The sequence below is a fragment of the Pseudochaenichthys georgianus genome, chromosome 7, assembly GCF_902827115.2.
Source record: "Pseudochaenichthys georgianus chromosome 7, fPseGeo1.2, whole genome shotgun sequence".
Classification (NCBI taxonomy): domain Eukaryota; kingdom Metazoa; phylum Chordata; class Actinopteri; order Perciformes; family Channichthyidae; genus Pseudochaenichthys; species Pseudochaenichthys georgianus.
Window position 1 is genome coordinate 31,550,450 of NC_047509.1, and position 14,049 is coordinate 31,564,498.

The window sequence follows — 14,049 nt, forward strand, 5'->3', positions numbered from 1 at the left end:
CTTTGATACATGTTGTGATATTACATACCCTCCATATTTAATAAAGACATCAACAGATAAGAAATATCTTGTGGCACTTGAATGCCACAATCTCAAATGAAGACTAAAATCTAAGACTTGTACTGTAAGAGTAAAATGTTGTCATTATCCAATACAGTTGATGGCCTCTTTGTCTCGTTACAAAATGAGATAAGCATTGAGGCATACGAAGTAGTTACCTCACCAACTTCGTTCTAGATTGCCTCGAGATGAGTTTCGGAGGGTTGAACTCATCTCTCACAGCATCTGACTAGCTCTTTGTCTCTTATTTCTCTGAAAACGTCAAGACAAAAAGGTAGTTGTTTCATCACCGAGCAGATGGCGTGGCATGGGGAAACACTTAGCAACCCTTGACAATTTCTTCAAAATGATCAAAATGAGCTCTCTCAGTGAAGCTTATCATAAAGCGTAGTGCTTTGGAATGTGGCTTTGCAAATAAAACAAATCGGAATTACTAAATCAGGTTCTGTTGAAATGTTATACATGCAGAAAACGTGTCCTTTCCTATCATTTATTGCACCATTTTTGTCTTATTCTTCAGGATAGTTAGGAGTGTTAGGGGGCCATTGAGACTCAGCCGGAGAAACAATTCCACCTATGTTTACCAATGTCTCCTGGGCTCCTCACCTTAAGGTCAAGAGGTAGACAGAACAAAGTGTCTCCAGTGGCCCTCCACAGAAAAATAAAAGTCCTGACAGCTACCTCATTGGAATGCTGCTGTTGCCATGTGGACAAAGAGATATGTGTACGTGTTTTGGAAAGACTTGGGTTTCCGCAGGCAACATATTGACTACATTTTCCAGTGAAATTATCCATTAAATATTTCCATGCCAGTTCTGTGATAGATTTATTTTTGCTTTGTTCTATTGAAATTGACTCGTGCTAGAATTGATTCTTCTTCTAAACAATGGAAACAAGCCATGTTCAAACAAAAGGACTGCATCAGTCTTCAAGCAGCAAAATGATATGATAAAAAGTGAAAAGTATTGATTTGTATATTTATATTTATACTGGTTACACTGTGTTCAAATGTATCGTAGAACACATACATGTACTATGAATGCAGAGGACCTCCAAGAGAATATTTTGCCTTTCAACTCACCTTAATTAATTGTTAGATGTACTTAAATGCCTGATATCGTGCTGATACCCACATAGCCAAAAGCACACAATGGAATGGCCAAATGGGGTCACAAGTGGTTTTTGTTTTCTGTCCCATGACATAACAACTTTCACATTTCAATATCACGAAAGTTCTTTTGAAGAAGTGCCATGTGGCCAGCTGTGTTTACACAAAGCGGCGGAATCATTCTAAAAGGGATCGAGGGTAATCTGTTTCTTCTTCCCCTCAAGGACTGTGTGTCCCAGCTACTGGTTCGTGGGGTGGTCGGTAGACGGCCGCGACCTGACCTGCATACAGCACGCTGTGCGACAGCACACCACATGGTAGCCATAACCAGCTTAAACCACCAGACCTCTTGATAGTCTGCCAGGGCATGAGGTCTGCCACTCTAAGAGCCAGACACTCCGGTGCATACTGCCTCCTATATTACTGGAATATGGAACAGTTTATTTAACCCCGATACGTGACCAGGTCTAACTGAATTAAGCAAGTAATTTTCTATTGTATTATTTTGAAATCCAACCATGGTAACTCAACCGTTTGCCTTGTGTCAGAAATTAGGGTAATCCATCCCATGGTGATTTTATAATGGCATAGGAGGAATGTCAGGCATGTCATTTCAATTTGAACTGTGTTAATAATCAAGCTAGACTGAGTTAATAAGTACCATAAGTATTGGTTTAACAATGGATAATATATAAAGCTTTCTCACATTAAAAAACAAAATGGTTCAATTAAATAAAATAACAATCAAAAAGTGTATCGCAGTGAATCCATTTCCAATTTCAATTATTTGATATGTTACGTTTGTTTTTAAGTAAGCATCTAAAGGAAATATCATCCCTTCAAATAAGCCAATGGGATACCATTTTTACAATTGAAACTGAGGATCTTGTGTTAGAACAGAGCCGACAGGTGGAAAAGGTTACCGTTAATAAAGATTACGTAATTCAAGTTTTGAGATAGAAGCCCTGGAATCCGCTGGCTCCTGCTTTCACCTCCTGCCTTTCCTGTAATTGAACCCATGAGTGCTTCACTGACAGCTTGGCCCCGGTGGTCACTGTTTGACTACAAAAAGGTTTTTCCAGTGTATTTAGGGACACAAAAGCCGCCTGTGAGAATATTCCGACCGAAAACACTGTTTGGCCAGCTCACACTTATCAAAGATAGATGCCAGCAGCGATTAGCACAGCAGGTTGTCCAACTTGTCTTACAGGGCAAAGGGAAAAAAAAGTTCAATGAAATATTCGGGCTTCCAGAGGAAGTCGTATAAAAAAGGGGGGCCTTGGTTAAAGTTTAGTAAATACCTCTAATGTTAAGAGGCGCAGTGCATTCTTCCCACAGAGCGTGGTGAGACATAGTTAAAAGGGGAGAATGGTGTTTAAAGAAGCTGTTTTGAAAGGAAAAACAGCTTGATGCTAAACATATAAAACAGCATCCATCTGGACTTTTCCTGTACTAGCACTGAATGACAGAGTCCAGGAGCAGAGGAGTGATGCCGCTGGGATGCATTGCTGCCGAGAGAGATGTGACTCACAGAGCAGTTAGGGCAATGAGAAAATTCATGAAGGCACATTTTCCAAAAGAGACTGACGCACATCAAGGACTTGAGGTTAAGATGTTACAGGGAGGTCAACAGGCACTACACACCTTTAAACATAACATTATTTTCAGAACATTGTTAGTTAGAAACATCTGCCAATTCAATAATTATTATTTAGAGAAGAGCTAAGGTCAAAATTATAAACATTTTGACAATTCTATCAACTTTTGGCAGGAGAATTGGTGCTAGTTTCCAATAACTCAATTATATTTAACATATCATAGCAAAGATAGTTATCCTAACAGAATTACCTGTTAATTGTTTCTCTCTGGTAGATATCATCGGAATATTTTCAAACATAATGGAAAGGTAAGACTGGATTTCAATGAGATCATTATGTGGTGACTCACTTTATTTACCCTGCAATCATCACATTGCGGTTTTACGCAAAGAGAACCACATGAAACTAAGCCACATACATATTGTGGCTAACAATAACATTATGGAGAGCTGTTTGACAAATGAAGGAAATTCAAAACAAGGATCATGTTATGATCTAATCAGAGTGGAGGATTTGTCTGGCAATTAAAAGCATTTCAACAAACCGTACATGAAGGCAACCTATTTTGTTTGTATGGAGATGAAAAATGGAATATTACTCCCATGTGGACCTTACAAATCCAAGAAATCCAGGAAACTAAAAGCATATGTCCACATTAAAAAATAATCTAAAATGGCCAGCAACATTACAGAAGCAACATCCCCAGAAAAACAAGGAGCTATACAAATCCAAATGTTTTGCTATTGGGTGAAACATCAAAGCAATAATAGACCTTTTCATAACTATGTAATAATTTGGAATTTGTGCACCAGACCGCATGATGCTGAGCAGAACAATCAAAAAACTGTTTCATTATTCGTTTGATGCCAAACATTAAGCAACAGTTTTATTAAGTTACTGCTAATATTCCGTCAACCCTTTCCGCCCTCAGCTCCTTGTTTTTGCCTCCATTGGTTAATATTTTCCTATACAATACATTGCAGTTAAAACATTTTATTGGCAAGAAATCCATATACCGTACATGCCATAGCAAGAATTGGAATTATTTTTCGCTTTATTTACTATTTGTCTTTAATAAAGCAAAATTATCTGATTAATCAATAGAATCATTTGTAGAATACTTTATTGTTAAAATAGACGATTGCTGTGGTCGTTATTGCATTACTCAGATGTAGACCCACTTGTAAAAATATTGCATCATGGCGCTACAAAAGTCTTCAAATCATATGAAGGAAATTGATGGTGTTTGAATGCTTGGACAGAGAAATGTTTTCTTGTCTATGAATTTGCAAACGCCTTAATACCTACCTTTTCCAGACACTCTATCCCTGTCCATGTGGAGAAGGGAAAAGCCATAAAGTTTAAGTAAAAACTGACAGGAATGTCCTGGTACAGCCATGTCTCAGTTACTACTGCTACGCAAAACTCCCTATACTTACAGCATACCCTGGCACCTCCTCATGGCAGTTCATCTATTTTGCACGCCAATGATCAGGCATAGTGGAGGATCATAAAAGTCATGCATGATCTGCTGTTCCCATATCCAAGGTAAACGCCCCCTAAAACCCCACAACCTGGCCTAATCTCCAAAGCCTTCATCTTAGTTGGCAAGGCTGGCAGCTCCTCGGGAAGCTGGGATAGAAATTCCACAGAATGGAGATTCAAGAAAGCCTCTCTGATGTCTGACATTGCAAAGGTAGAATGTTCACGCCCAGATCAGTGATTGGCATAGTGGAAAATGTTTTTAAAGTAAAGATTACTGAAAAGCAGGTATTTTGCAAACCTTGTTATTAAGTCATGCAAATGCACCCAATTCGGCAGCAGATGGAAAACGAACACTTTCTGCTACAAGGCTGCTTTGTATGCCCCACTATTGTAGCAGTTAACATTTGGCTCCAACCGCAATGACCACTTTATGTGCCTATGAGCATTTCCTTTCAACAATGTACAGTATTAAAATAAACACAGGCTGAATTAGTCAAGAGTAACCAGATACTTACCATTGTACAGAGCTCCTTTATACCCAATCCAGACAGACCGGTGACCCGGGTCAAACCTGAATTCATGGTCTATTTCATTGGGTCAACACGAGTCAATGGAAAACGAATACATGTCTTCACTGTGCCAAAAGTAACACAATGTGGAAGGGTTAGGGTTGGAATAAGGTTAAGGCTAAGGGACCATCGTCAGGACAACTTAAAGACCTTTGGAGTTCTAAAGACACAAACAAGGCACCCGACGAACAAAGACCCCCAATATACATCGCATGGGTTGAACTCTGCACGCACTCATCTTACTACTTGCATCATATGACTAAGAGCAGCAGTATTATTCACTAGATAGACATCAGGGATTCATTTTGGATCTGAAGAACCTCAACCTTTCAGTTAAACTCCCTGCATAGAGTCAAGAGTAAAAACTGTTATTGATAAATCTTATTTTAATCTTTTCGGAAAGACTGTGCTTGCCCTCTCCTGAATACATTCTTTCTTCTTAATGGAGACTGAATTTTGGCCTAATTTTTTCAGAAGCCTTTCCCGTTTTATCAACACCCTTTTAAAGTGTTATGTTGAAAGGCACTGCAGAAAACATTTATATTTCAAAGTCTGCCAAAAAGGGTAGCATCAACAGAACACTTAACCCACAATTAAGAGTGATTAGTGACTTCGCACACCTCTTGGCATGTGAAGACCAAATTTAGTGAAGAAATGGTTAACCCCAAGTATAGGAGTCAAATCTGTCATTAACAGGCTAATTTGAGTGTGAAGACAGGGAAGATAATTACATACAATGGCTGTTAAACCTGAAACATTCTTTTAAATGTTGTAAACATTTGTCTTCAAAGCTAAATAACTTTAATACAGTGCAAGTATTTAAGAGTTTGCCGTTTCACACCTTACCAAATGGCTTGTAATTGTAAGTACATTGAGTTCAGACAGTAACCTTTGTTTTGTGTCCTCAGCCTCTAATGTTGCCCTTCCAGGCAGAGGCAAAAAACAACTGCCAGGAAACCTTCAACACCTGACAAAGAGAGCAGAAACGTGAGCAAAAACCTCTGTGGAATGAGTGAAAGTAAGATGAGTGGAGAAGTAGGCGGGGGGGCCAGGGGGAGGAGGTATGGGAAAGGTCCTCCACCCTGAAGGTTGGAGAGGGTCAGCATGGTGCGCAGAGGGGGGGAAAGGGGGAGGACCCACATACAAAATATTTAAGATGTTCAAGCAGAGGAGGGCTTCACTTAGGAAACAAGACAGAGCCTGGGTGAGGAGCTCCAACTTTACCGGTTAGCCAAAGCTTTGGTCCGTTTGATATTTCCAGCAAAGACCTTCTCCAGGGAACGACTACTTTTGAATCAAAGGACTAGAAAGTACTTTCCTATAAGAAATGGCAAAAGTTAATTTGAGCGTAATGGTTCTTGGGCTCACGCTGCTTCTGTTGGCGGAGACTTGGGCCCAGAATCCCAGGAAGACACCTCTGAAGTCCTCCAAGAATCAGTGCTGCAACGATGTGCGTTCACTGAAGGTCCAGGTGGCCAATCTGACCAGTATCCTGGACGAGATGAGTCGCAAGCAGGAGACCGACTTGATGAGCGTTGTTAGGCAAGTAATGGAGCTGGACAAGCAGAACCGGCACCAGGAAGCCCGGGTCACAGAGGCGGAGAGCAAGTACTCTGAGATCAACAACCGTGTAGAGATCATGCAGCTGCAAACCCTGCAGTCTGCCACTCAGACTTCATCAGGTGAGCATTGACACGTTGTAGCAGCTGGTAATAGAGTAGGAATGAATGACCAGAATTTGTTGTTCTTCTGTTTGATGACATTACCTCTTTAAAAAAAAGGAAGTTATTTTTGCTGAATTGTATTCACGTGAAACAGTCCGGGGAGATTTTAAATAAAATGATGGTAAAACTGACACTTTGGTGATTCCAGTGCATATTTGAGCAACTGGCCTTTTCCTCTCTTTAGCCTGTTAAACTGTTGCTGTCAAATTCACACTCCAGGTGTTCACCAGATGGGAAAGATTTTGGAATAATATTGAACTCAAAATGTACCTTTTTTCTACTCACATGTTCAGCATGTCTTAATTTTACAAAAAGGTTTCTTGCAATTGTGAAGAGTACTCATTATTACTCGTTATTTGAAAAGATAAACTCAAGTAAATAACAAGCTGAGAAATGCATAAGCATCCATTTCACTGGAATGTGAGGACGTAAATTATCTGAAGCATTTTTCAAATACGCTAAATATTTTGCACACAAGAAACTATATATTTATTCCAGGCGTGAAAAACTATAATCAGTCATGTCTATTGCTTGGTTGGTCCCAGAATCTTTTTTTTTTTTTTAATTGGTTGTGAAGAAAATTACAGTGCTCACACTAATCTGAGTTGCCTGACAGCAGTGAAAAGCATTATTTTGAAGCTGGAGCCTCATCTGCAGGGGTATCAAAAGAGAGCTCCATCAAAGACAAATGATCTCCGACATTCGGCTTGACTTTAACACACCACTAATCAGCATTTGCCGCTGCCAGGAGCTTAGCCAGGCATGACGTAGTTTATCATTTCAATACCTTAACTGTGTGGTCTAGCAGGGCCACATTTATGTCACTGGCACAGGGAACACAGGGGCCTTTTTTTTTTAAAAACTTGAGTAAATTAGAGACAGGAGGGCAGAACAGGAAGGGATGCAAAGATTAGAAGAAGTGGAAGGTTTCCATCTCTCTTTCTTTCACACAGCCTTTTTAAAGTATTGGGCTCAATGCTCCATAGTGATCTCATAGCCCCATTAATGGCATCACCATACTGTGACTGAAGTCTGAGGAGAACTATGAAAAATTCTGAGCCTTCTGTTTCGATCTATTTTGCTTTTGGTGGGGGTAAAGGTCACTTTTTCATCTGCCCAATCACTCAGATATCCATAAAGCTGTTCAGATTTATGACATTCACTCTTTTTATGAACCTGCATATGGTTTTATCATAACTGAAAAGGGTTCTTTTTTTCTTCCAGATGCCATATATGACTGCTCATCCCTGCTGAACAGCAAGAACTACAAGATCTCTGGCGAGTACAAACTTCCTAAAGATGAGTTTCTGGGTACACCTGAGTTAAGCGTAAGTTGAACTTAAGCATTTTATTGTTGCACTTATTGGTGGAGCATAGTGGGCCATCTGCTTAACATCATGGTAAATATGTTCAGGTCTTCTGTGATATGGAAACCAATGGCGGTGGTTGGACTCTGATCCAGAGGCGCAAAGTAGGCCTGACATCATTTAACCAGGACTGGAAGCAGTACAAAAATGGATTTGGATCTATCCGCGGAGACTTCTGGTTAGGCAATGACAACATCTTTCGTCTAACAAGGCAGCCCACAGTGCTCAGGATTGAGATGGAGGTACGTGTTGGAAAGCACAGCACTTATTATAGCTTGGGTTGAGACACATAAGAGCACACCTTGAAAGCCAATATTCTCAATTGTCGCTCTCTAAATAATTGTATATGTTTTTCAATGCAGGACTGGGAAGGACAGACGCGCTACGCCGAATATGGCTTTTTCAGTGTGAGTAATGAGCTGAACAGCTACAAGCTCTTCCTTGCCAACTACAGTGGGAACGCTGGAGACTCCCTGCGCTACCACAACAACACCAACTTCAGCACCATGAACAAGGACAATGACAAATGTGTGGACCATTGTGCTTCCATGCGCAAAGGTACGTTTTTTGCACAAAAAAACACAGAAAACGTTCCTTTTACTGGTGTGATTTATAGTAGATGTAACAGATACTTATTCTTTCCCATTAGCATTAAATTTGATTATTTTCCATTGTCTCCTTCCAGGTGGTTACTGGTACAACTGCTGCACTGACTCAAACTTGAACGGCGTATTTTACCGCTACGGTCAGCACACAAAGAAGTCAGATGGGATCAATTGGTACGGTTGGCACGGGTCCAACTACTCCCTCAAGAAAGTGGAGATGAAGATCCGGCCAGTGGATTTTCAACCATAAATGCTTCAGCTGTGTCCTGGACCAAGATCATATGCATGAATGCTGAGAGATATCACTAATACATGTTCAACCAAACTGTGGCTTACCCCCTCGACTGCGAGAGAAACGAAAATGTCGTTTATGATGGTCTGATTGAGTTTCAGTCAAATGAATGTGTAATGTTTTTTGCGGTGTTTGATTGTAAATTGTAGTTAATTGTGTATTTATCAGTAAAATATTTTATTTTTAAAAAAGCTTTGATAGATGCTCTTTTACCACTGTCCTGTATGGGTGACTGGATTTTGATTCCTTGTCTCATTTGTCTTGAAAGCACTAGGATGTTCGTTTCAGTTAACACAAGCAATTTATGGGTAGTATAAATAATCTTTCCAGAGTGGTCTGGTTCGAGGTAAATCATTATGGACTGGTAGGAACTAATTAAAATGTGTTCTATGTGTGTTGATGGAATGGGATCAACCACCAAAGGTATTTCCTATGAATTACGCTGCATTTTATTGTAAAACCCTAACCATTGATGACAGAAATATGTCATTTGTAAAATGTGTACAGCTCTGTAATTATGTTGTTTTAATGTAATAGAAAATAAACATATTTTTTAAAAGAAACAAAGCATATACCCTGGTTATTCAACATGATCCTTGTCACTCCACTGACTAAATAGCATAGCTGAAATGTGTCCAACTGAATGGAGGTCTAAAAGCAAACCAAGGTGTCCATTTCGGTCCAAATTTAGCAACATATGTGCCCTGAGCCATCGACCTCTGACTCTTGGGGTCATTTACTGACATCCTGGACAAAGGTCCCAGGGCACCTAAGCCAAACCTAAGACTGAAGACCACACAGACTCTATTCTGCTGTTGAGTTAAATGCCTTAAGGTTTACTACCTACAAAACAAAAACACTACTGTGCTACGCTATTAACCAACCAAGAATTCCATAGAAAATTCAAATACCTACAGACGGGGAGCACTGCCTATACATGCTCAGTGATGGGCTTAGTGCGATTCTCTTCCTTTTACAAGTTGACACATTGAGTCAGGGTAAACATCTAACTTATAGTGGACATATATCCCTTAACCTTTAGAAGAAATGCCCTCAGTGGAATCAAGTAAACCCAAAGGCAACCTTTGAATGGTGTCCAGGTCTTTCTATTTCTAAGGGTTAAACTATTCAAACTTTTGCCCCCAACAACAAAAGGAGACCTTGAACCGTGATGGATGGTGTAAGAACAGCTATAGGCTGGTTTCTGTTGACGAAGATCGATTTCTAATCACTGAAGTGCATCACTTAGGAAACCCAATGGCTGCAAATGGAAGTTGAAGTTATCTGTGGAGAGTTTAACTTAAGATAGAAATCTTAAAGATGTACTGTGTTTAGGTGAATATGACTTCCAGGCTCTTTCAGCAGGTATTATAAACAAAGAATTGTAGAAAATATGGTGTTGAATTTATTGTTCTAAAAGTTAACAAAATACATTAATGGGGATTTATTAGTCCTCAGCAAACGCATTTGATTTATTGTGTGTGTCTATCAATAAGTCCTTACTTTCACATATCTTTCACTTGGAATCCGGATTGTATATAAAAGGAGAATCCTACGCATCTACTGAGTGTTTAATAAAAAGTAATGCAATCCACTAAAACAGCTACAGGTTGATGCAACCCTTTGGTAGTTAATATGATCCACATTTATTTTAACTGTCAGTGCTATGGATTCAATTTAAGGGTCATTCTGGAGGCTACATTTTGAGATGTTGTTGACCTGAATTTCATTATATGATTTCCCTGATAAAACATTTATATAAATCTATATATATTATATTATTCTATATATGAAGTGTATATATTGTTCTCGGTTTAACCCACACATCTAATGCAGTTATTACCAAAGTAGAATATCCTCCAGTGGCTAATGGATTGCATTACATTGTACATGTATACTACTATAGTCTCCACCCACTTTTACCCCTACATTGGATCCATAAGAGCAGTTAAGAAGTAAAATACAATAATGCACAAAAGCCTCTCTGTATGGTTAGCATAAGATGGAGTTTTGCAGTTTACAGCGCTCTATACATCTGAAAATACTACATGTTATTAAAAAAATAAATGTCCATAGTGCCTGGTAACATTATGGCTACCCATTTATTATTAACACATTGTCCAGATGCCACTAATGCCCGGCTGTAGTTCCTACAGTGGTGATGGAACCACCAAATTAATATTCACTTAGTAAATGGGGGAGCACTTTACTTTAACAGTCCTCAATAATATCTATCACACAGCTTCACACCATCATTCCATTCTAACAGAGACTGTCAAATTCAATAAAAACAGAAACAAATTACTAATCCAAGTCAATATTAAAACACTGGACGATGTACTAATAACACCATGATGCCAAATACTCAATTAACAATATTCCTCTGTTGTTGGGGAAAATGTGACCAATGTCCTGGCTCTTTCCAAAGCCATGGGGCCAGCTAATATAGTCAGACCTCAAACTAATTATTAGATGTATTTTTTTAAATCCCTCACACATTATTCACACCAGTTACGACTTGTAAAAAGTGTGAGTTATGTCACCTATTCAGAATGAATACCTTGAATTGTATTTATCCATATAAGAGAATTAAAAAAAAAACATCCTCAAAACATTTGCAAACTCATCTACAAATGCCCAGACTCATCAAAAGTGCTCTGCCTCCACGTCATCAAAAAGTGTGCATCAGATATGAACCTTTTTCTTTTTTTAAATACAGAAACTACTCAGTAGAGCCAGGTTAACTTAGTGCTTATGCACACCAGCCTCTGGATATTTTATGGGAAATCCTGGAGAGGTGAGAACCAGATGGGGATATTGAAAACACCAGAGTGCCGGCCCCCATCGTTCATCATCATCAAGGCTCCTGAGAAATTGAAAACAGACCCCTGAGAAACACAAGTCCAGACACTCACAGATGAAAAGGAGGCAGGCGTCCAATTAGATGCCTGGAAAACAGATTTTTCCATGCCATGCCAAAGGCATAGAAATAAAGAAGGATGAGAAAGGAGAATGGAAAAGATGACAGAAGATATCAAAGGCTTATGTGAGGATATGTGTAATATATTTTTCTGAGTGTGTATTTATTCGAATATAAATTGACTTTGAAAGAATAGTTTCATGTTTGTCTTGAAGCAATAACTTCTAATGCAGTAACTGTTTATTACAGAGCCGCCTGTCAAACCTCGTTTTTGTGATGAGGATGAATCCACACCAGCAGGAAGGGACTGCACAATGACACTCAATTATGTTAACATCTGAAAGTCACAAGCAAGTCCTGACTTTGAAGAAGATATATACAGCTTTGTATAAAGCTACATAATAATTTGACCATAACTTGTGAAAAACGTACAGGGACCAAAGGACCAAATAAGCAAAGTGAGGCGGACACTGCAGTACCTTTCCATTCTATAAACTGTGAACATGTAAGCAGTGTGTGTATTTTCAAAGTGTAGTGTTGTCTCAAATCGCACATGGCTGCTGTGCACTCTACGGAAGTGAAAAAAATTACTTTGTTAGCTAGCTAGCTAGCAATGCTGTCATTCGCTGTAGCAAATCTCTATAGACAGCTCAATTAAACCAGTAAAATTAATGTTGGCTTTTTTTCGACAGAAGAAAAAAGTGATACATGTATTAAATAAGAAACTTATTTTGTATAATGCTGTGTTCATCGTATTAACCGCAACCGTGGCTGGTTGCGCAAATTCCGATGCATAGCCAAGATGGAGAGGGAGAAGTATTCTGCATAATACGCTCAACTTTTGGAACATTTAGGGCAACATCCACATACAGTAGTGCATTTCACCGTGCTTTACATTGGGACGCACTTAAGCACTTAAAGGGAGGCAATGCTCATGACACGCATTTTTAAATAATTATCATCCGATAAAACAGACCAGTCTCTGCCGGTCTTTCTTCTTTTTTTTTTATCCGATGACGTTATCAGTGATTTTAAGCTGATTAATTACCGAAATAACATCAACCCTGTGGGCGGCGCCATTTTGACGAGTCACATGACTTATTTTACCGGAAGTGACGTGAACTATGTGTTTGGTGTCGAGGACAAATTGACGGATGTGCTTTGTTCATGTTGTTTACTCTAGTTACTCTCTCAATTCTATAGAAATATGGCTCGTTGTATCGCAAAACATTGCCACAATTCGGATAGGAACAATCCACGGAATGCTCGGTTCCATCTATTGCCAACGGGTAAGCGTAGGAAGTACGTTCGGAAGCAGTGGCTAGCGAAATGTGCTCGGCCCTAACCGAAAGATCCACAGGCGCATGTATGCAGCGAACATTTCAAGTTTCCGGACGACTACTCTGAGAGTATGATAAAACATAAAATGTTTAATGGGGATGCAGTGCACTGCCAATGCCAGCCAGCGTAAGCACATTACTCGGCAGACTTTACTTATTGCTTACTACGTAAGGAAGCAAGAATTGCAGGACCCAGAGCGCATGGAGCACAGAGCGGACGGCAGATAACGGAATTGCAGTTTTATTGCTTATAGATTATCAGAACATTTCAAAGGGGACACAGTCACATTGGATATTAACCTATGGATTAACTACATCATCTTTGTTATCATTGTAATGCCATTGAAGACCAGTTTAGACCAGGCAAAGACGAAGGTAAGCCATGTTAGCCTAGCGCATGTTAGTACCTAGCACCACTTGTTTTGATGTACGTTTTTGTTGATAACGTCGCGAGTTTGTATCTTTCAGTGTTAAGGTGAGCACCGTTAGATTCTGTGTCTTTACGATCATTACATTACATTACATTGCATTTAGCTGACGCTTTATCCAAAGTGACTTACAATAAGTACATTCGACCAGGAAGACACAACCTTGAAGAAAACAGAATCATATAAGTACATCAGGTTTCATAGAGCCAAGTATTTCAAGTGCTACTCAACTGGCTATAGATAAGCCAGTCCTTTATTAGTATATAAGTGCTATGTTAGCAGTTCTTTGTTAGTAATTCTATCGCTCGAGGTGGAGTCGAAAGAGATGAGTTTTCAGTCTGCGCCGGAAGGTGTGTAAGCTTTCTGCCGTCCTGATGTCAATGGGGAGCTTATTCCACCATTTTGGAGCCAGGATAGCAAACCCACGTGTTTTTGCTGATGGGAACTTGGGTCCCCCTCGCAGCGAGGGTGCAGCGAGTCGTTTGGCTGATGCAGAGCGTAGAGCACGCGCTGGGGTGTACAGTTTAACCATGTCCTGGATGTAGGAAGGGCC

General features: G+C 39.6%; 2 protein-coding genes across 2 annotated transcripts in view; one reads left to right on the forward strand and one right to left on the reverse strand.

The window, feature by feature from the left end:
* mtor (mechanistic target of rapamycin kinase) overlaps positions 1–14,049 on the reverse strand; it is a 141,472-nt gene that overhangs the window by 68,493 nt on the left and 58,930 nt on the right.
* Positions 6,011–9,356, forward strand: angptl7 (angiopoietin-like 7). The gene is made up of 5 exons (XM_034086381.2): positions 6,011–6,502; positions 7,769–7,872; positions 7,959–8,153; positions 8,274–8,469; positions 8,597–9,356. Exons 1-5 carry the CDS (start codon positions 6,148–6,150, stop codon positions 8,764–8,766), a joined length of 1,020 nt encoding a protein of 339 aa, XP_033942272.1. The 5' UTR covers positions 6,011–6,147; the 3' UTR covers positions 8,767–9,356.

What these genes read in the sequence shown, in the direction of transcription:
- angptl7 (XM_034086381.2), top strand. Translation starts at nt 6,148, where the DNA reads ATGGCAAAAGTTAATTTGAGCGTAATGGTTCTTGGGCTCACGCTGCTT. An exon ending in TGCCACTCAGACTTCATCAG is followed by an intron (nt 6,503 to 7,768) that starts GTGAGCATTGAC and finishes TTTTTCTTCCAG; the next exon opens with ATGCCATATATGACTGCTCA. An exon ending in TGGGTACACCTGAGTTAAGC is followed by an intron (nt 7,873 to 7,958) that starts GTAAGTTGAACT and finishes AAATATGTTCAG; the next exon opens with GTCTTCTGTGATATGGAAAC.